The sequence below is a fragment of the Alligator mississippiensis genome, chromosome 8 (assembly GCF_030867095.1).
Source record: "Alligator mississippiensis isolate rAllMis1 chromosome 8, rAllMis1, whole genome shotgun sequence".
Classification (NCBI taxonomy): Eukaryota; Metazoa; Chordata; order Crocodylia; family Alligatoridae; genus Alligator; species Alligator mississippiensis.
Window position 1 is genome coordinate 42,566,559 of NC_081831.1, and position 22,834 is coordinate 42,589,392.

The window sequence follows — 22,834 nt, forward strand, 5'->3', positions numbered from 1 at the left end:
AGAGAGAGGCCTACAGGCTGTGGAGGCAGGGGGCAGCTACCAAGGATGAGTAATACCTACTTGGCTTGAGCTTGCAGGGAAGCAGCGAGTAAGGCCAAAGCAGGAATGGAGTTTAGGCTGGCATCAAAAGTTAAGGATAACAAAAAGTCATTTTTTAAATACATAAGCAGCAAAAAAAGTGCAGGGCCCCTTTGAGATAGACTAGGGCAATTGGTAACAAATAGGATGGCCAAAGCAGAGCTCCTAAATGATCTCTTTGCATCTGTGTTCCTGGACACAGATACAAGCATGCATTCCCAATGGGACTTTAGGCAAGTGCAAGATAGATACCAACCCACCAACTGTTAGCACTGACCATGTAAAGGGGCACTTGGAAGGGTTGGATGTATTTAAGTCAATAGGCCCTAATGATCTTCATCCTAGGGTACTACCTTAGGGAATTAGCTGGAGTCATAGCAGAACTACTGGCATGACTGTTTGAGCACTCATGGAACTCAGGACAGGTCCTGGAGGATTGGAAAAGAGCCAATGTGGTCCCTATTTTTAAGAAGGGGAGGAAGGAAGAACCAGGTAACTATAGGCCGGTTAGTCTCACCTCAATCCTTGGCAAGACCTTTGAGAAAATTGTTAAGGATCACATTTGTGGGGGACCAGCAGTTAAAATAATGCTAAGGGGCAACCAGCATAGGTTCATAGCAGGCAGATCCTGCCCGACTAACCAGGTTTCTTTTTACGATGGGTCACAAAATGCTTGGATGAAGGAACAGATGTACATGTTATTTACTTAGGTTTTAAAAAGCCTTTGACACAGCATTGTACAAAAAACTAGAACTCTTGGTTCCAAAATTATACCTTTTATTAGACCAACTGGAAAATGGCAAGAAAATTGTCCTTTTCTGCAAGCTTTCGGGATCAAAGTCCCTTCGTCAGGCTCTGGGAAAAGTGTAGATGGTACAAGATAGTAAAAAGTCCCCATAGGTAGGAAATGAATTTCATTTTTGCACAGAGAGAGCTGAAGATGGAAGTCTGTCCCTCTGGCTCCATGAGTGTCTTTGTGAGATGTACTGAGTAGCTTTTCAATGTGTTGATCAAGTAGGATTCCTGATCTGACACCTCCAGGGAAGGAATCCCCCAATGTTCTGTCCTGGGATTGGTACTGTTCAATATCTTCATTAGTGACTTGGATGAGGGAGTAGAAAGCACTCGGTCCAAGTTTGCAGATGACACCAAACTATGGGGAGAGGTAAACAAACTAGAGGGCAGGGATTAAATCCAGGCAGATTTGGACAGGCTGGGGAAGTGGGCAGAACAAAATAGGATGCAGTATGACAAAGGTAAGTGTCATGTGTTGTACCTAGGGAGGAAGAATCATCAACACTCCTATAGCGTGGGAGATACCATTCTAAGTAGCACAATTGTGGAAAGGGATTGCAGAGTCATAGTCGACTCCAAAATGAACATGAGTTGCCAACATGATGAACTGCACTCTTTCTTGCATAAGTAGGTGCATCACAAACAAGTCTAGGGAGCTGATACTTCCCCTCTATGCAGCATTGGTCAGGCTGCAGCTGGAGTACTGTGTCCAGTTTTGAGCACTGCACTTAGGAGGGATGTGGATAACTTGGAAAGGGTTCAGAGGAGGGCCACCCATCTGGTTAAAGGCCTACAGGAAAAACCATATGAGGACTGATTGAGGGACCTGAATCTCTTCAGCCTCCATAAGAGAAGGCTGAGAGGTGATCTTGTGGCTGCCTACAAGCTCATCGGGGGTGGGGGGGACAGCAGGAAATAGGGGATACAATACTTACCAAGGCACCCATTGTGGTAACTAGAAACAATGGTCACAAACTGAAGAACAAATTTAGACTGGACATCAGGCAAAAATTCTTTACAGTGAGGGCTGCCAAAATATGGAATACTCTTCCAAGGGAGGTGGTGCTGTCCCCTTCCTTGGAGGTATTTAAGAGGAGATTGGACAGGGGTCATCTGACCCCAGCACTCTTTCCTGCCCAGGGCAGAGGGTTGGACTCAGTGATCTTATAGGTCCGTTCCAACCCTAAAAATCTATGAAATCTAGGATATGGGCAGGGCCTCAACAGAAGTGGCTGGCAAAATTAGTCCAGTCAAGTGTATGGGGCAAATGAGCATCAGAAATTAAATGTATATGGACAAGGACAAGGGAGAACCACAGCCCTTGGTATCTGATGCAGAGAAAAAAGTTTAATCATAAAAACCATGATAAGCTAAGAGGGAAAAGGCCCTAAACACTACAAATTAACTTCTCAGAAGAAAAATGTTTATTTTGTCAAGATGTATTTCTCCATCTTATTGCTGAGGCCCATCTCTCTGTCTTACTCTCTGGAGAGATGGGTCTCAGCTGGCTGTCAGGAGTCACACTGAGGAACAAAAGGGTGCCTGGTGGACACAGCCACCGAAAATAAAAACACACATTTCTCAGACCTACTATTTGAGCTAAAGAATCTGCTAATGAAGATATTAGCTTAGGGTTGATGTAGTATTTGAGGAGATAAGGAACAAGTATGATTTATCATAGGCAAAGTGTCCTCAGAGGCTCAGGAGTCACCAGCTGCTGATAACCACCACTGAAAAAGAACACATTTCAAAGTTCATGAAGTGTCTCCTTTCCAGATTCACCAGGCTAGTGGGGGGGGAGGGGGCGCCACGGCAGGATACAGTTTGCAGCAGAATTCATGTAGTGCCACTATGGCAGCATTTTACATAAAATAAATATTTAATACAGTTATGTACATAGCTACAAGCACAAAAGAAAAAAAACATCCATTTAGACCTGTCAAAAGGAAGTGGCTGCTGGCAACACCCTTAGGTACTCAAAGCATCAATAAGACAAGAACAGCACCCAAGTGTTCCAGCTGCAAAATGTCCCAAACAATGTTGGGAGAAAGTTCCCATACTGAAAGCAAGAATTAAGAGAGTCAGTTCAGCCAGTTCATTATAGGCCTTTAGATCAAATATATACACAGCAAGAAAAGCAGCGCCTTGAGGTCATTTGATTTGGTATATACAACAACCTAGAAAAGGTTTAGTATTGCTCATTACCCTACTGCAGGTGGGGGCAGAGCAGGTCACAGAACAGGAATTGCTTATACTGAAGAAGCACTGCTCAGAACAGCATTAAAATGGAATAGTATTTGCTACTTTCAAGTAGACAGTCCAGTGATAGGAAAAGTAATGGTGAAAAAAAATCTGACAGTGCTCAGAATGTCAGTTCAGCAACTTCAGACCACAGCAGTTTGGCAGGGCCATCCAGACTTTGAATCAGTGAATAAGGACGGTTCAATCATTCCTTTCTTAAAGGAATGTCAGTATCAAAATGTGAAAGAGATTAACTGCTCTGTTACTTCTTCACATTGAGAATGGAAGAGTAAGACATACTGCTATATTCTCCTCTCCCCATCTGGATTTTCAACAGGTCCATGGAAAACACAATGTTATATATGTACACTCCCTTTCTTGGCTTTGGAGGTCTGGGAAACACGATTGATGCTGCTTTCAATGAAGAATTTCAGGCCTTCTAACCCTTGTGTGTAGAGATATTCCAGATACCAGTTCCATTTCTTCCCCTATAGAAACAGAAATGGGGTAGTTAAATGTCTGGGGCCAGAGACTCCCTTCTCTTGCCACAATCTGAAAATGAAGGCAAATTCAAACTGGAAAGTATCTTTGTCTTGCCACCTGATTATATACATGCACAAAGATTACATCCTGCCTCTGGGTGAATGTCATGATGGTCAAGAAGTAGAAATGCAAAGTCCCGCACTTAGAATGGAACAATCCCATGGCAACACTACAGGTTGAAGACCAACTAGCGATCTGGGGGTTACAGTGGACAATAAGCTAGCTATGAGCCAACAGTGTGCCTTCATTGTGAAGGTGGCTAACAGCCGCTAATGTGGGGCTGCATTAGTAGGAGCATTGCCAGGAAATTGAGAGAAGTAATTCTTCCCCTCTATTTGACACTGGTGTGGCCACATCTGGAGTACTGGGTACAGTTTTGGGCCCCCCACTACAGAAAGGATGTAGACAAATTGGAGAGAGTCCAGCAGAGAGCAACAAAAATGGTGAGGGGGCTGGGGGACATAACTTAGGAGGAGAAGTTGAGGAAACTGGGCTTATTTAGTCTGGAAAAGAGAAGACTGAATGGGGATTTAAGAGCAGCTTTCAGCTACCTGAAGGGTGGTTAAAGAGAGGATGGAGCTAGATCAGGGGTGGGCAAAGTCTGGCCCACAGCAGACTCCCTTTCTCAGCAGCCTTAGCCCATGTCATTGCGGCCAGTTTCCATGGAGACCCCAGAAGGGGTGGGGCCTTTCAAGGGGGAAGAAAAGAGAGAGAGAGGCAGGTGCAGGCTGGGGTTTCCACAGAGACTGGCCCAAGCAATGCTGGTAGGGCAAGCAGCTGGGTGTGGAGCTGCTCCAGGGCTGGGATCAGGATTGTGCAGCGGTGACAGCATGGTCCGGAGCCAGGGCAGAGCTGCAATCTGCTGTCTGCACGACACTGCTTGGGGCATGTGGGCAGTGGGGCAGAGGGAAGAGCATGCAGGCAGCAGATTGCGACTGCCCTGGCTCCAGACCACGCCACCACTGCTGCAAAATCCTGGCCCCAGCCCTGGAGCAGCTCCCCACACAGCTGTGTGTCTGGCCAGTGCTGCTTGGGCTGGTCTCCATGGAAACCCTGACCCTGTCTCCACGGAAACTGGCTGCAGGAGGAAGGCAGGGGCTGATGAAAAATGGAGTCTGGTTACCAGCTGGATCTGCCATTTGGCCCACCCCTGAGCTAGACTGTTCTCAGGGGTGGCAGATCACAGAACAAGGAGCAACGATCTCAAGCTGCAGCTAAGAAAGTTTAGGTTAGATATCGGAGGGAAAAAAAAAATCTTTCACCAGGAAGGCAGTAAAGCACTGTAACAGTTTACTAAGAGAGGTTGCAGAATCTCCATCCTTGGAGGTTTTTAAGACCCAGCTAGACAAAGCCTTGGCTGGGATATAGTTGGTGATAATCCTGCTTTGAGCAGGTAGTTGGACTAGATGACCTCCTGAGCTCCCTTCCAACCCTAATTTTTTATGATTCCATGACTAGGTGTCTTGCAGGATTGGACAGTAGTAGCACATCCAGACGTGCACGGATGTTTGTTTCCCTGGAGACAAGTAGCAGTGGCACACCTTCCGCTGCAGCTGCTTGTCCCCAGGTAACACCTATGCCACGTGTGCTCTGGCACATGGCAAGTTATCCTGGGGGCAGTAGGAGAGCCTGGGGCCAGCACTGTGCCAAAAGCACCCACAACCTTGGTTTATAACATGTTGGTATGCCAGGAGCAGATGGTGGGGAAGCTGCAAGGGACCCGATCCTTGCTGGGGCAGCACAGCCCTGGCCCCTTCCCTGCCGTCCTCCCAGAGGTGTGCATGCCAAGCGACATGTCTTTGTGCCACGCTCTGACACCCGTGCCAGGGATTGCCTACCTCTACCATAAACACTAAGCCTTCCCTCCCACCTCTAGAGCTAGGGACAGACATTCAAAAAGCCTGAGCCTGAATTGATTCCATCTTTGCAGGTTAGTTTAAGGCTAGGCTAAATCAGTTTTGTAACCAGACAGACATCCCAGAAATGTAGGCATATGCCCGCAGTGGCTCAGGCTAGAAGCTGGGGGGTGGGGGTGGGTGCTAGAGCAGCCCTCCCTTTCTTCCATGGAGCTCAGGGGCCAAGCCCCGGCAAGAGAATCGGATTAGGGACAGGTTCCCCTCCCTCCTGAACAGCCCAGCAGGGAATGTTTATCACTCCTAACTAACTCAGTGTTTATCACACCATTAAGAAAATAACAGGGCCATTATCAGCTATCTGTTGATTCTGCCTTTGTCTCCTGTGCCACAGCTGTGTAGTAGCCAGCATGTGGTCTGCTAGCTAATGCTGAGAGGTGTCTGTGAGGGCTGAGGGAATGCCTACTTAGCAGAGAGTGGGGATGGGAGGAGGGGAGCAGGCAGACTCTCCTGTGCCTGCAAGTCTCTGCCAAAGCTGCAGCCAGGGAGCAGAGGGGAGGGGCCAGCTGTGTTGTGGAGCAGAGAGCCCTGCCCAGCCCAGAGAGCATGCCGGGATGCTGGGGGAGTCTGGTTTAAACCAGCAAGGGGTCTAGGACAGACATTGCATAAACCAATTTGAGCCAAATCATTTAAGTCTGATACTACATTCAACCAGGTTTTTCCCTCAAACTGGTTTATGTGCACTGACCATCTGTTCTGTTACAGGTTTAAACCAGTTTCTGATCGCTTAAACCAGTTTGTGATGTCTGTCCCTAGCCTAGAAGTTATTCTTCTAAGTCAGGCAGAGCATCATTGGAATAAGCATACACCACCACTTGTCATGCTGCACCTGTTCAATGAGCAGTAACGAAAGAAAAGAATACACACCCACCTCAGAACTTAAATGGTTTAGACCGATACTAGAAACTGACAAGCTTAATCCATTTATATTAGGAGCTGAATTTTCTTTGGCACCAATTCTACAAGTAGCTAGAGCTTCTCTGCCCAGAGGCTGTATTGGTTTTACATCTGGGTGTGTAAAATCTCAGGCTCCTGGCTATAGGTGGCTGCTAAGCCATCCAATAGCACCAAATTTCAGTTTTCAGGTAATATGCCGTCTGGTTCTCGACACAAAGAGCTGGAGACGTGCAGTTGACAGAGGCTGCTTTTGGTCCACAACTGAATCTGCATCTTTTACTGAGTTCTCCAGAATGGAAGTCCTTTCAGACTTCTTGCAGGTACTTCTGCAGTTGGTAAATACTTTAGCACCTTATACCCATATTGCTAACCAAGTATTGAATACAACCTACTTTTAAAATAATTTAAAACAAAGGTCAGTTACCTTAATTAAACTGAAGTCCAGGGTTTTATCATGTGGCCAAGCCTTAGAGGAAAGAAAACAAAGAGCAGATCAGATCAAAGTCTGTGTCCTGAGCTGCCAGGCTTTAGTTCTGCCAAATCCCCTCTTAAAAGCATGGGATCAAGATGAGCAAGGAAGATGACATGTATCATGATGGATTTGTAGGACTCTCCTTAAACAAATCCATAAATGGTAAGGCACCATGGAGTCATCAACAATTTGTAGATCAGTACTTTGTTAATGCTTCTGGATGGAAATGGGAATGAGACTTAATAAACTGTTATGCCTTGGAAACTCAGAAGCCACCATTTCAGAAACATTAGGTAGTTCCAAAACTGAGACAGAACAAGAGCAGATAACATACTGATGCTGAAGTGATTGCCACTGTTCTCTCAGTCTGTTGCAAAGCAGCACCCCCTGGTGCTCTGGAAAGATATACTTAATGCTTTCCAGAAAAGCTGGCATTGCAGACAAGTACCCTTTTTTATTTAAAAGGTAGACTGTTTTTAGTACTCAAACTACATGCTTATCAGACAGTCCTAAGCTTTGATGCCTCATGTGGGAATAGTAAGAGCTGCCTAAACGAAAGGTAAGCTAATGCATTAATGAAGTTTTGAACCATTTAAATTCTCAGATATTTTACTTTAACCCACTCTGCAAAATAATGGCTGTACTATTACTACGTTAAGCACAAAACCATACCATATTGATAAGGTGTATTTTTATAATAGGCAAATAAAAAAAAAAAAAAAACAAAAAACTAAAAAACCGCCACCATGTTCATAATTGTGCTCCTAGGCTGAAATAAGTGCACAGAACATTTGTTTTGGGCCACAGAGCATAAAACCAACCCTATAAAGTACCACTGAGGCTAGCAGAAATGATTACTAAAGAAGTACATTAAGAGGCAGCTGTCTAGATACAATACTCAAGGTGGGGCAACAAATTTCAAGTGGGTGGCACAGGAAAGGGGCAAACTTTGCCCATATCCTTACCTGCTCCAGGAAAAGGATAGCATAGCCTGTTAGGGCTGGGTGGTAAACGATGTTGAAGCTGTTCCTGAATTCCTGCACTCTGGTTTTCTCCAGCACCTCAGTGTCCAGGCAAATGCCCTGAGGGTGGATATCCTTCTGGAAAGCACTGGATGTCCACAGGCAGCCCACCATAACCATTATGTACTGGTTGTACTCTTGGTAAGTTTGGCTACTAAACTTGAATTGCAGTATTGCCTGGTGGGATCAGAAAACAATTCAGAGAGAAACTTCCTTATAACAGCTGCATGCTATCATCTTTCCCCCACCTCAGCATGTTGTTCACAACCACTTTGTAACTATCCAGAGTAAAGTACTTATCCAGTCTGCTCAAAGTACCTTTTTAACCAGCTCACTTTCTTTTGCAGCTACCAAATTGGTTCGATACCTAAAGAAATAAATAGACAAAAAAAATGTTAGATGCCCTCTGCATTCAGGGAGAGAGATACCGGAGAAGGGCAGGAGGACTGCTTTCAGAGCAAGTTAAGGCAGCTTTTATCCTTCACTAGTAAGATTGCTACACTCTCTCTTCCAGCTATGAAAGCTGACAGAAGGAGGAGTTCAAAGGAACCTCACTGTTTGGCACAGATCCAGCCTTTACTCAGGGATTAGGGAGGAGGAAGACACTTGAACGAGTGTCTTGCATGAGCAATGTGTTCCAGGCAAACAAGGCAAAGTCACCTTCATACAGTTCAACATGCTATAATGCAATGAGTCTGCAGCACAAAAATGCAGTATATCTTTAAGAATGAGCCTTTCATTCAGTAAGTAGAGAAAATGGAAATCACTGGAAGTAATGAAACCTGACAGTTGTTCTATATAACAAGCACTAACTCCTCTCATCTCCCAGAGAGCATCCTGTCACATTAATGATCTTGTAGTCTCCCCAGAGAAAAAACCACATGGAGAGCCCTATGCCAGCTGTTGGCAATTGACTACTTTTCTTATCAGATGCAACCACTGGAACTAACAGCATCAAGAGTGGCAGCACTGTAGGTCCTGCAGAGAAATAGCCCATGTTTTCTCCAAGCACGCAGGTAGCGCTAGGCAGCCATCCCAGACTCAAAAGGTAGAAGTAATTTATGCTGTATGCCTTGGGTGACTGGTGCCTTCCGAGTAGGAGGGGCACCTGCTGCCCCGGTGGCCAGTCAGCAGCCGGGGGGCTGACTGCAGACCGGGAAGGGAGGGGAATTCCCTCAAGGCCAATCACGCCGACCTGGAAGTGCCAGCGACACGCCACTGGCACTTCCAGGTCAGCACAATTGACGGAGGGGGGATCACGGGGATCGCTTCTCCTGGCACCCCCATTTCCTGCCCAGCACTCTTGGGGGGGGCACCAGTGCTCTCACCTGCCTCCCCTGCCTGTCTCCTAAGCAGGGAACGCTGGCTGTCAGGGGGTGCACCAGCACTCTAAGGGGGTACACGTGCACCCCTATGCGTCGCCACTGCTCAGTGCGGCCATTATCAGCACTGCATAATGCTTCTTTCTGCAAATATGAGTTTATTGGTTAGAGCACAGGACTGAGGCTCAGAAACTCTAGGGTCAAAGCTTGACTGATACCATTTCTCTATATGAAGCAGGACAAGGTACTTAAACTCTCTCAAAGTATTATGGGAACACCTACCTCTCCCCTTATAGATGGCATGACAGGGAGGGAACAGGATGCTGAAACTATGTTCTATTCTTACCTGAGATATGAGTATGGAAAAAAATGTTGTGAAACAATGCTATTAGAGCAGGAATTGACCAGAACTGGCCCAAAAAGGGATTATAATCAGCCCAGAAAGTCAGGATTTGGTGGCAAAAGTGTTGGTGGCAGGGTATTTGTCAGCAAAGGAAGTGACAGCAGCAACACGCCTTCAGACTGAGTTCTGTTACTTTGGCCAGCTGCTCCTGCTAAAAGATTGCTGACCCCTGCTGTAGAACACTGTATGCCCGGCTCTGAGAATAACCCAAGCATGCCACCTTCTGCTCCTTGTTGGAGATTTTATGGACAGCCCATGATCTTGTCTGACATAACTAAAGGTGGCCTCTCTCCTCAAAATGGATGCGAGGAAGTTGAAAGCTCCCCATTTTGGTACCTGTATATAATGTAACAGAGCTGGTTCAGGATGATTGAATCCATGCTGAGCAGTGCTGGGTAGAAAACTCCAGCAGGAGGCAACACCAACAAAGGTAGATTATATTTCAGATATATGTCACACACCTGCAGGAACAAAACAGATCAGTCTCCACGGTGCTTACAGAGCCGGATGAACATTATATTACTTATCTGCTAACTGTTAACTCTGACATCTTTGCATGAAAAGCTGGTAAAGCAATCCCACGCGCTCCTTTCCCACCTCCACCAAATACTCATGCAGTGGCAGGTCTGCAAAGGTCAGGCCCAACCCTCAATGCTACGTTTGAATATTGTAACTGGGTGGGACAGACCTGCCCAGATCTCTATGGTAAACATGCAACACACTTCTCTCTGATCTCTCTAATACTTCTCTTGTACCTGCAATTTCAACTGGACCCAACCCAATCTAACTCTTAAATCAGATCTGCTGTTATTAGTGGACCACATAACAGAGTGATATTATGCCAGTTGGACAATAGAGTGTTTCCCAATTGGCCTGCTAGGATTCTATGGTCACACCAAAAACCCTTTGCTGTGAAGAGGAGCTGATATGGTGACCACAGGGAACTGTTCAGCTCTTGTTAACAATATTAAAAAAACAACTAACTCCACAAGTGAGGTTAGGGCACCAAGTGTCACACATTGAAATGTACAGTCCTCTTTATGATTTCACTGCTGTTGACAGCTTTCACCCTTATTCCAGCCCTGCAACAGCAGCACTGCTAAAACTGAACAAGAATTGCCAGTGTAGAGGAATGTCCATGAAAAGAAAAAGCAGGAGGCAAGGTTGGGGCTTTGATTAGACTCTCAGCCAAAAGAGGGAAGAAAAGCCTTTTTTTTTTTTTAAAGGCTCTTTAAAGATTGAATTTTCAAAGATCAGTATAAAAAGACTTGAAATGGTTGCAACCTTTTAGGTCACAAGTTATCAAACTCATCCACCTCTATGGGTTGCTGTGCTGGGCCTGCAGATGAGTCACTGGGCCAGTCTGCAGGTCACAGTGGGACCACCTCCATGCTATGTGCTGCATGCCAACTCTACTCCAGGACTGTGCTGCATGCAACTCATGGATTGGACCCAGCGCTGCGCATAGCACAGTGGGTCAGCCTGGGGTGCGCCCTGCTTGCTGGCTCCAGGGCTGGTCCAGATAGAGCCCCAGGACATCTGCAAGTAAAGCCAGTGCAAGAGACCAGTCTGGAGGTGCAACTCATGCTGCCCATACTTGGGATCCATTGTGCTGTATTCAGTGAGCTGCAGGGCCACCACATGCTGTATGCAGCACAGGGGGCCAGCGCAGAGCATGCACTGCATGAAGAGCCCTGCCAGACTAGCCCTATCCTCTTGTCTCTAGCACAGCCCGATCCAGACCAGCCACAGATCTAGCATGTAGAACCTGTCAGGTGCCACATATAGCACATGCACCTGCCCAACCCCCTGTACTGCATGAGGTGCCAGGTGCAACCCATGCACATGCACCACAAAGGGCTGGGGCCAATTCATGCTCCATACAGCACACTGGTTTAGTTCCAAGACCCACAGAATGAACTGTATGGCTTCATGGGCCGGATCCAGCCCATGGGCCGGATCCAGCCCATGGGCCATATGTTTGACACCCGTACTTCAGGGTCTTGCTGCTTCATGTTTTAGTGCGTGTATTATGCATGTCATTATCAACAGCACCCACATCCTCCCTGACTTAAATAAAAAATGAAAAAAAACCCAGACAACTGCCCTTATCCATACCTTGGAATGCAGCAGCTATCCTCTGTGCCAGAAAACTATCTAGCATCTAATCAGGGATAGCTTCTTTAAACTATTACGACAAAAGAAATTACATGTCCCACTACAAATAGAAACTGCTCTCAGGCAAATGCATCTTCTTGGAATGGCAACAGCAGTAAGATACTTACTGTTTCATAGAAGTCCAGAATAAAGTGAAGCAGGAAAGTAGCATTGCTTTCCAAGCGCAGTGCCACAGCACAGAGCTGCCCTACAAAATGGATTAGCTCAGCTACACAATTGACCAGTCCAGAAAGGGTGGTGTTCCTATAGCAGGATGAAGGACAGACAGACGGACAATGTTAACACACTTCTTTCCAGATTTTGAACAATGTTGAGGAGAAGCAAGCAAAATGATATGAAGGGAACTGTATGCAGGTAGCAATGTGAACTGAAATTCAGTATTTACTGGATGTATTCAACAAAACACTTACCCAAAATAATACCAACATAGGTAACTCATCACTACTGCAGGGATCTTGACTTTTCAATTCTAAGATTTTAGAACACTTAAATTCTCAGTTAACAGAGATTTTAGCATTTTTCATTCAATTATATGTTCCTGATGTCTAGCTTGGTAAGATAGAACAATCTACTTGCTTTGTATTTCTAAAGTATGTTGGAATATTTCTTACTCTGAGAAGTGAAGCAGCCTTAGGAGTCAAGAAGAAAGGTATGTGAATCCTACCTCAGAAGTACTTTGAACAACTTATACTACAATCTAGAGAGTATAGAAGTCTAGACAATTGTTTTTTTTCCCCTAAGTTTACAAAATATTATTTCCACATGGAGAATTTAGACTGAAAAAAGGTCTTTGGTGAGGGCTGCACTAAGCAGAATTGAGTAAAAAGGGATTTTTGAGCTCACAAAAAAGCACTATGCAGTAAAGCCCCAAAACACCAAATAATACCTATAAAACAATGCTCCAGATGTAGCTCATATATTGGTGTCTTCGTTTTAGTTTGGGGACTACAATACTGAACACATGCAAGAAATTGACATGACTAAATATGTGAGTGTACAGCAGGATACAAGCTATGAATAACATTTGGTGCAAAGAACAGAAATCTCAGTATTATTTATATGAATGCTGTGTGACATTTACTTGCCTATGTCTATACTGAATGCAGCATGAGCCCAGATTTACTTCCTGCCCAAAGCCCTCTGTGTAGGAGAATATTAAGAACAATGATTTGGACTAAATTAATGACCTAGTTCATAAACCATACCAAGTGAGAGAACCCTGCCTGTGACTTACTAGTTAACCTCTCTTTGGGGTAAGGGAAGGGGAGGAATTCTAGAGGAGAGCAAACTGGTACAGAAGGACTCGAAGTCTGGTGGGGATACAAGGTGGAAACCGCAAGCCAGCATAGTATCTCCTCCAACCAATTACTGTGTTCTGTTGACAAATGTTGTTTTGAAAAAGATTGTATTGTATCCCTGAATAAAAAACTCCTAAGAAGATAACCAGAATGATTAACTCCTCCAGGAAACCAAGGCAAGTTGCTGTAGCTTCTAGCCTAGAGTGGGAGAGTAATGGGATTCCCCTTTGGAGTTATTTAGAGGCTCAAGACCTATCACTAGAGAAAGTGCATTGGTGACACGTTGCAGAGGAGTAAAAAAGCATAACCCAGTGTTATCTGTGACACAAACAGAAATGCTTGTAAAGGAATTCAGAGGATTCACAACTGAGTTAACATTCAGTAAAGCAAGAGCAGTTCTAACTGTCCACCCAGCTTTATGCCACTTATAAGAAGTGGGATATTTTTATGCACCATGCATACAATCAGTGCATTGTATACATTTCAGATGAACTTACAAAGGACTTATTTCAGAATTAGACTCCATATCCAACTGCATCACATGCCAATTCAACCAGTTCTGCAACAGCTCCTTCAGGCTCTCAAGAACACTGCACTGGAGGAGGGAAAGAAAATGACAGATTAGCACACAGGGAGCAGTATTAAGCTAATTAAAATATTTCATCAGACCCAATGCTTACTGGACAGTTTCAGATGCAGTTTATCAGGACCTCAAGAAAGATTACAGAGACAACTGGCTGAAGCCCAGGTTGTCTGAGGAGGTTGGAGTATCACCAAGGGCACTCAACGTCCAGCCTGTAGACCAAGGTCAGAAGAATCTCCACAGAATCACCTCCCCAACACATTCTAATTTTCTAAAGCAGGCAACCCACAGCATGTCACATGAAGCCATTTTGCTCAGCATGCCACAGTTGGCCTGGACTCTGGGCAGGCCCCTGCTACCAGCCACGGAGCCCATGGCTGCTGCAGGTGGTAGGCAGGCAGCAAGCAAGCAGCTGCACTGGGATCTGTGGAGCCCTGGCCAGGTTCATTGGCAGCACCAGGCACCCAGGAAAAAGCCAACTTGCTAAATGGGTACTTTGCATCAGTTTTTCACCAGTCCCATGGGATGCCCCTGCCCATTTTTGGACAGGGAGGCCTGGGTGAGGGAGATTCCTTACCCTCCATTAATGCTGACCTTGTGAAGGAACACCTTGAGAGGCTGGATACCTTCAGGTTAGCCGGCCCTGACAATTTACATCCCAGGGTACTCAAGGAGCTGGCTAGCATCATAATTCAGCCCCGGCACAGATCTTTGAGAACTCCTGGTGCTCTGGTGAAAGGCCTGATGACTGGAAGAGGGCCAATGTGGTGCCTATCTTCAAGAAAGAGAGGAAAGTGGATCTGGCAAACTATAGGCCCATCAGCCTGACCTCTATCCTGGGGAAGGTCTGAGAAAAGATTATCAAAGAGGCCATTCTTAACAGACTGGCCGATGGCAACATCCTGAGGGATAGCCAGCGCGGGTTTGCTGCGGGTAGGTCTTGGCTAACCAATCTTATTTCCTTCTACGACCAGGTGACCTATCACCTGGACACAGGAGAAGAGACTGATGTCATATATCTTGACTTTAAAAAGCCTTTGATCTGGTACCCCATGATCACCTCTTAGCAAAACTGGCTAACTGCGGCCTCGGCCTCACCACAATCCGCTGGCTGGGGAATTGGCTCCATGGTAGAACCCAGAGGGTGGTGGTTGATGGAAGTCAATCATCATGGTTCACTGTAACCAGTGGGGTCCCTCAAGGCTCTATCCTTAGGCCTATACTATTTAACATCTTCATTAATAATGTGGACATTGGTGTCAGAATCGGATGGGCCAAGTTTGATGACGGCACCAAACTCTGGGGTAAAGTGTCCACACACAGCCAGGAGGATAATCCAGGCTGACCTTGACAGGCTCAGGAAATGGGCAGACAAGAACCTGATGGTGTTAACACCAAAAAATGCAAGGTTCTCCACCTTGGGGAAAAAAACCTGCAGCATGCTTATAGGCTTGGCAGTGGTATGTTGGCTAGCACTATGGATGAAAGGGACTTAGGGGTCATGATTGACCACAAGATGAACATGAGCCTTCAACATGATGCTGCAGCTAGTAAAGCGAGCAAAATGCTGGCTTGCATCCATAGATGTTTCTCAAGCAAATCCCAGGACAACATTCTCCTGTTGTACTTGGCCTTGGTGAGGCCGCAGCTGGAGTACTGTATCCAGTTTTGGGCTCCACAATTCAAAAAGGATGTGGAGAAGCTTGAGAGAGTACAGAGGAGAGCCACACACATGATCAAGTCAGGAAAACAGACCTTATGATGAGAGGCTGAGAGCCATTGGACTCTTCAGCCTAGAAAAGCGCAGGCTCAGGGGTGATCTGGTGGCCACCTTAAGTTTATCAGGGTGCTCACCAGGATCTGGGGGGGAATATCTGTTCACCAGAGCGCCCCAAGGGATGGCAAGGTAAAACTCCTCCATGACTGTTTCAGGCTGGACATAAGGAAGAACTTCTTTACTGTCCGAGCCCCCAAGGTGTGGAATAAACTGCCACTGGAGGTGGTTCAAGCACCTACTTTGAACACCTTCAAGAGACATTTGGATGTTTATCTTGCTGGGATCCTATTATCCCTGCTGACTTCCTGCCCCTGGGGAAGGGGGCTGGACTTGATCTTCCGAGGTCCCTTCCAACCCTAGTGTCTATGAATGTGCCTCGGGGCAGACAGCAAGTAAGGGGCCGGGGATGCAATGTCACAACAAGGATCGGGCCCCTTGTGGCTCCCCTGTCATCCACCCTGGCACACCAACATCTTACAAGTCAAAGTTGCAGGATTTTTTGGCACTCTGCTGAAAAACGTTGCCAACCCCTGCTCTAGACCCATGCCAAGACTTGAATCAGGAATATCCATTATGCTATCAATAGATTCAAATTAGTAAGGACAGAAATACAAACTAGAAACATGTGTTGCCAGCATAATGGCCTTAAATTACCTTAAAATATAGGGATGATGTGAAAAACAGCTGTGCCAAGGGCTCACAAAGGTATGGCTTCACTTCTGAAATGAAAGAGAAGTAAAAAGATATCTGTACAAGAATTCAAGCCACCCTGCCTAGATATAGCCTATGCTCATTCAGTCTGCCTCACACACCTGAAAAGCTATTGAGAGGGATCCAGCTCACCAGCCTGAGAACTTGTAATCGACAGCAGGAACCATCCCAGAGGGGAAGGCTTTTATATAGGAATTCTTCACAGGAAGAGATTCCCTCCTGCAAAGCACAAGATTAAAACATTAAAAAAGTTAATCTCAAAAGCCTGTCCCTTGTCCTCCTTCCTTCCATGGTTTACTTTAGAGAAGAACAGGGGCCACCCAGCTCACCAGGATGCTAGTTAACAAGTACACTTTCAAAATTATCATACATCCAGAAGAAGGGGTCAGTTTAGGAATCTTCACTTGCTCTTTGAACAGATTTTTACTCGTTTTGTCTCTCATGGATGCCACAGGAAATGGACAATCCCCAGTGCATCCTAAGGAAAAAAAATCAAGGAAGCTAAGGTTCTTCAATAGGCCGGTTACCTGCAAGAAACACTCTGCTTTGTAGACAGTATCCAGGAAGTCTTTGAAGTCTTCTTCATATAGCTGATTATCTACCTTGCACCAGATGCACTCTAAACCAAAGAGAATATTGTATTGGATCAGAACATAGAAGATTCACACAAACAGAAGCAGATTACAAAATCCTCTTCCCTGGATGGTTACCGTTAAACATCAACTGTATTTTTTCAGCTACATATGCATGTACAGTTAAGTACCATCACCAAAATAGGAAAAATACAGCTTCAGATACCCCTTTCCTCCCCACCAAGCCTGGTAATATTAAGTTTCTACCTTCTTGAAGAGCCTGGCCCATCCAGTAGTTAAGCCGCAGGTATATAGATTCATCTTTGATACAATTAATGTAATGAAGCAACAAAGGATTCCTTAGCACTGAACTCATTCGGGAAGGAAACTGAAAGAAACCAGGATAACCAGCTATTGAATCTTTATTTCTGAAATTGCCAACACAAAGCTGATGCTATCAGAATTGTCCAATCTCTCTGATCCAAAGTGCCCAAACACACAAGACAGTTGGAACCAAAGCTTTCATAACACTGTGCACTAAACCCTACATGTTTTGTTGGGGTTGAGCAACATATGCACTGCTCCCTATAAGGTCATGGGCACAATACATGGTTACATCTCACCTGCATATGCATGCCCATGCTGAGGCCTTCCTGCCACTCACCTCTAGGCAGTGGATGTTCTGTAGGAGTTGAGAGAATGTACAGAGTTTCTCCAATGGAAAGGATTCAGTGGGACTGAATATGTCAACATGGCTGACCTCCTTGCTCACAGTTGTGTTACTTGTACTGCTGCTACTTGCAGGCAAAATCAACGGAGTATTCCATTTCTAGACAGATTGGAAATCAAAATTAACAGCAGCAAGTAGGACTCCAACATAATCATTCAGATAAATGCAGGTATACCCCAAATTATTTTACTACCCTGCAAAATACAATACACTTATAATCCCAGGCATTTCAGGCAGTGCATTATCATCAGGGATCCTGGTTTTCTGTTTAAAATGTGAAATAGTCTGATAAAAAAAAAATCCCAAATTCTTTAGATTAACACCCCCCGCCCTCCAATCAGCATTTTTCTGCAATTAAAATGAAATACCACTATCTCTATATAGGTATCAGTTGAACACTATGTTTTATTGATACATTTACAATTTTAAGCAATTTGGAAGCCTACCAGTGCCTCAATCATTATAACAAAATAAATTTTAAATACCTATATATTTTGGTGTTTGATTTTTTATCATGGAAAATAAGAGCTCCCCCTGCCCCCTTTGCTCACCAAAATGTGGGTCCAGCTGCAGATGTTCATTACAGAGAAAGCTACTATTTTACCCCACTGTTCTGTGGTGATGAGCAGCCTTGATATGTTGGTGTCTTGCCCATGCTATTGCCCCACACACCCAAGCCACAGCCCTGCTAATGCCCCTCACTCCTGACCTACAGCCCTCCAGCCCTGCCGGAGCCTCTCACTCCAGACCTGCTGCCCTCCACCCCCAGGCCCTAACCCCCTAGAGGAAGGGGGTGAGTGTGTGGGGAAGGGGTGTGTGGTCCAGCCAGGCTGCAGCCCTGCAACCTTGCTGTGGGCACTGAAATCTGGGGAGGCAGGTGACCTCCCACCCTGGAACCCTGCCACATCACCTGTGCTCCCCAATGCATTGCCTTTGCTCCCTGCCTCCCCCTCACAAACTTACCTGGAGGGAGCTTCCCTCCACAACACTGCCTGGCTATCACATGCATGTGGCACCCTCTGCCCCCAGCCCCAAGCAGCCCCTTGCAGGCTAGAAGGTCTGCAAGGGGAAACCTACGTTTTCTTGGGTTTCCGTGTTCTTCTCCTTTAAAGGAGAAAATCCATATTTTTCTGCAGGAAATTGAAAACCCAGATCCCCGATTATTTATTATACCCCATTAAATTATACTGCCTTTCCCTATGCCCTAGTCAGATCCTGGTTCCTACCTTTTTCTAGGATTCAACATAGAACAGCTCTAGAAATTGTTTGACTTCCCATAACCTACCCTCTTCCGGGACTGAAGGCGAGTTGGACCTAGAATCAGTTGCTGAGATACTGGAGAAGTTCTCTGGTTTCTTTGCCTTACACCGTTGATTGCTGCTTTCCACAGGCTTTCTGAGTTCTTAAAGTAGGTCTGAAAAGCACAAGCCAGATACGTGTGAGGTTAAATTTAAAAAAGTGACAGAAAAATTAGTTTCTATTTTGATACATATCACTGTAATGACTTCTATGTGCTCTGTTGTAACAGCTGGGCTTGACAGTCCAGGAGGTGCTAGGTTTCTGACAGTGCAGCATTACTTTTATCACCGTGCAACTACAATCCACAAGAGATATTGACTTTTCTAAAGCTTTTGCCCTCTCTCAGACGTCAGAAAACAAGGTCACAAAGGTTTCAAACGCATGAGAACTTGCATCTGTTTAAAAATTCTCATACTGTTATTTTTATCTATTGATAGAGACAGGATCTAAACAATGCGTTAATTAAAACCTGCCCAAGCATTTGGGTGCATTTATAATGGAGCCCCCAAGACATTCAGGAACAGTGAGTCTACCAAATAATTGATCAGGACAATCAGAGCCCATTTAAAAATTAGTTAAATTTCTGGACATCATGGCTGCAAATAAAACTTGAAATAAAAATTTAAAACAGATTTTTTTCTTGACCAGTCTTCCACCATTTTTATTAAAATCAGTTCTAAACCCTAACCCAGTTCCAACCTTTACATTTAAACTCTTCAACTGGAAATATTTTCACTCGGTTTAGAAACACTATTTGTGAACTGGTGGCAAGTGTAGGTTCAGACAAGGCCCAACTCTGGAAATTAAATGTCAGACCATCTCCCATGCTTTGGTAGGTGACAAAACCTCTTACTTCTCCAATTAACAAAAACAATCTGCAGGATAATAAAAACTGCAAAAATAAGTAATGCAAACTGATATAAAAACAAACATTACCAGCAATATTCTAACTCCATTTTTAAATATACCCAGAGCTGCCTCAGCCTACCTGAGGTGCACAGAAACCAGGTACCTACAGAATATAGTCCTGTTTACTACAGAATACTTAAGAAACCTTGACTAAAGTATTTACATGTGCAGTGTAAGTGCACAGCATATCTTATATGCAACTGCATAATTGTGACCACAGCATAGACACAATTACAAAATACCACCACATATCCTGTTCCTTCCTTGGAACTCCTCCAAATCAACTCAGTTTTGCCACCATTACCTCTGTATAGCAAAAACTTAGAACTTAGAAAATTAGGCCCATAAACAAAATCTAAATTTTTATTCTATTCATTGTTTTTTGGCTGCCATTATCATCTGTACTGCAGTTTTTGCTATGTAGAGGTAATGGTGGCAAAACTAAGAGCATTTGGGCAATACTTAGCAAGCATAGGAAGACATTATTTCCCCAAAACAGAACATATCAAATGGGAAGGAAATAAACAAGGGAGGACGAAAGTAACAACAATAAGAATGCAGTTCCATAGGCTAGCTGTCTGCCCTTCAGTTCCAAATCATTTACATTTGCTCTTGCTTCAGTATGGTGAAATGCTAGCAATCCCTATGTAATATTCCTTTTTTGGTGGAAAGAAGAGCCAGAATTATTCTTTCACCATTGTATCACACAGCAAAGCTGCTTACGTAGAAAGCACAGTACAAATTTGACACTCAACCCTGCCACTTGTAAGATCGACTCCATTGCTCACCTTCATCTTTGCAGGCAAAGTTATGGACACCAACGCAGGGTAGAAGAGCTTGTAAAGCGATAGCAAAGCCTGTAGATGAGGCTGCATTCCCTAGAATAAGTGAAAGACAGTTAAAATATGCACCAGAGGACTAAATACAGCAGCCAAAGAATAGAAAGAAAAACCCAACTGAAAGTCAAAGACTTCCTTTCATACCTCATTAACCAGCCCCACAGTCCTATGTGCAGTTGAGGATGGAAGGAGAACAAGGAAGAAACAGTAATGGAGGTGAGCGGGGAAAAGGAATTTAAGTCCCAGTCCTAATGATGTAAAGACACTAAACAATCAGAGATACTATATGATGACCTCTATTTGGCTAAAATGTGCATGGGAATGATTCTACTCTTAAAGCCAATTACATTCTATTAAAGAATGAAAATAGCATCATACAGTTAAACTTTCTAGAGTGTTACTGATTTGTTATCAAGTATAAAGAGAATGGAACAGGGTTCTCCAAGTGATATCCTAAAAAAATTGCAAATGTTTGGAGTTGTTAAAACTTCTTAAAGGCTAGCTGTTATGCGACTGTAACAAATTGTGTATGTTATGGTGGTATGATACTGCATTGACCCTCAACTCCAAGCCTCTTTCTGATTTAGGGAATGCTCCTTGTCAAGAAATCTCTAGTCTGATAGAGGTTCTACTGGGACCAGACTAGAATCTGCTTTTGAGATAACTCCTTAGAAATAATCTGCTTTTGAGATAACTCCCAGCAAACTTTAGTCTTACCCACCCCAGTCCAGACTCTGCAATTACAGCAGAGGACATTTGCTATCTTATGAGATATCTCCCTTTGGTTTTTAAAATATCATAGGTCCCCGTCTCCATGGAAGGGAACACCTGTACTTATCAACTGCCCTGAAATCCCACTGACCACAGATATGCAATACATTATATAAAACAAAAAACAAAGGCTGTATAATAAATAAAGAGAAGAATAATTATATGTGAAAAAAAATATTTTTGGAAGACAGAACAAAAATCATAAAACTAACAGCAAAAAAAAATTTAAAAAATCATACCCTGCTTCCCTAATCAAGAAACAGCTCCTCAAAGATTTCTTCAGTTATATTTCTCAGCCAGCCATCCCTGCCAGATGTCAGATCATTGACCCAGCCTTTTCCCAACTGGGGACTGCAAGACCAGGAACTTTTTTGACAAGGAGCCTTCTCTAAAGATATCACACTTACATAACTCATTGTTCTGTTCCAGGGGGTTAACAATCTATGGCCTGCAACAGGCCCGATTCAGCACATGGCACTGTTTCTCCCAGCTGGCAGGGCAGCTGGGGGCTTGTGGGGGTTGGATTCCAGTAGTCCAAGTCTCTCATCAGTCTCAAACCCCCTCCTCCTTCTGAGTCACCACTACTGCAGGAGGAGGTGTTGGTGCAGCTAGCAGACTAGGGGGTGACATAGCAGCCACCAGGGACAGGAACCTCCAACATCCCTCTAGTGCAGCTGCTGCCTCTCTTACTGCCAAATTAGCAGTGGTAAATTGCAACTGTAAGCAATGATAAAACTGAACATAGCTTAACATTAGTTTGAAATAGAGACCAAACACCATAGTTAATTCAGTTTGGGAAAATATCTATGCAGGATATATAGTGAACCCCAAAAATCAATCCTGTATTTGGGTGAATCTTTGACGCATACCAAGTTAAATATTCAGCTGATACTAAGTCTATTGGGGTTTTAAATCACAAATGTATAAAGCAAAACGTTTAAGGAGTTGAACTGACATTCATGGAGCACTTAAAATTACCATTCTTCTGAGCCAGACATTTCCAGCTAGGTTAAAGCCACTGGCCCCACTGTATAGCCCACTCTTTCTTGCATACAATCTCTCCATCCACTAAGTTTCACAAGCACCCACTCCGAGCAACCCATTTGAAAGGTTTCACAGCAAAGTCCAAAGTCATTCCTTCTGGAAATTGTTAAACTGTTATAGGCACCATAGTTCAGTGATTCTCAGCTAGGGTGCCTTAAAAATCCTTTCAAGGGTGCCACAGAGAACCACACAATATTTGTCCCCCCGAGGACAAGAAGCTGCAGGACACCTTGTGCCACTGCTAGGTGTCCCTGAGGAACACCTGTGCCACACGCCTTGTGGCACATGACCCCAGGTGGGGTAGGAGAGGCTGGTGTCAACACTGGGCTGGCCCCAGCAGCCTTACCTGGGGTTCTGTTGGTCTCCTGGGGATGCAGCAGTGGCGAAAGTGCCACTCAGAGCCTGGCTGGCAGCTGGAGTGTGGCTCTGGCTGGCCA

At 44.7% G+C, this 22,834-nt stretch overlaps 1 protein-coding gene across 2 annotated transcripts in view; it reads right to left on the reverse strand.

Moving 5' to 3' along the window:
• Positions 1-2,733: 2,733 nt before the first annotated feature.
• The window catches only part of CENPI (centromere protein I), a 40,534-nt gene continuing 20,433 nt past the window's right edge, over positions 2,734-22,834 (reverse strand). Inside the window, exons 7-20 of one of the 2 annotated variants that reach the window (XM_006266016.4) lie at positions 20,532-20,621; positions 18,821-18,949; positions 17,470-17,634; positions 17,073-17,193; positions 16,761-16,852; positions 16,335-16,452; positions 16,177-16,241; positions 13,660-13,757; positions 11,972-12,107; positions 10,023-10,147; positions 8,280-8,328; positions 7,905-8,138; positions 6,892-6,933; positions 2,734-3,602 (exon numbers count right to left, since the gene is read on the reverse strand). In XM_006266016.4, the coding sequence (XP_006266078.1) occupies positions 3,471-3,602; positions 6,892-6,933; positions 7,905-8,138; positions 8,280-8,328; positions 10,023-10,147; positions 11,972-12,107; positions 13,660-13,757; positions 16,177-16,241; positions 16,335-16,452; positions 16,761-16,852; positions 17,073-17,193; positions 17,470-17,634; positions 18,821-18,949; positions 20,532-20,621 (1,596 nt within the window). In that variant the 3' untranslated portion in view covers positions 2,734-3,470. Of the gene's footprint in view, positions 3,603-6,891; positions 6,934-7,904; positions 8,139-8,279; positions 8,329-9,289; positions 9,428-10,022; positions 10,148-11,971; positions 12,108-13,659; positions 13,758-16,176; positions 16,242-16,334; positions 16,453-16,760; positions 16,853-17,072; positions 17,194-17,469; positions 17,635-18,820; positions 18,950-20,531; positions 20,622-22,834 lie in introns of those variants that run through there. The other variant, XR_009463943.1, reaches the window with a different exon arrangement.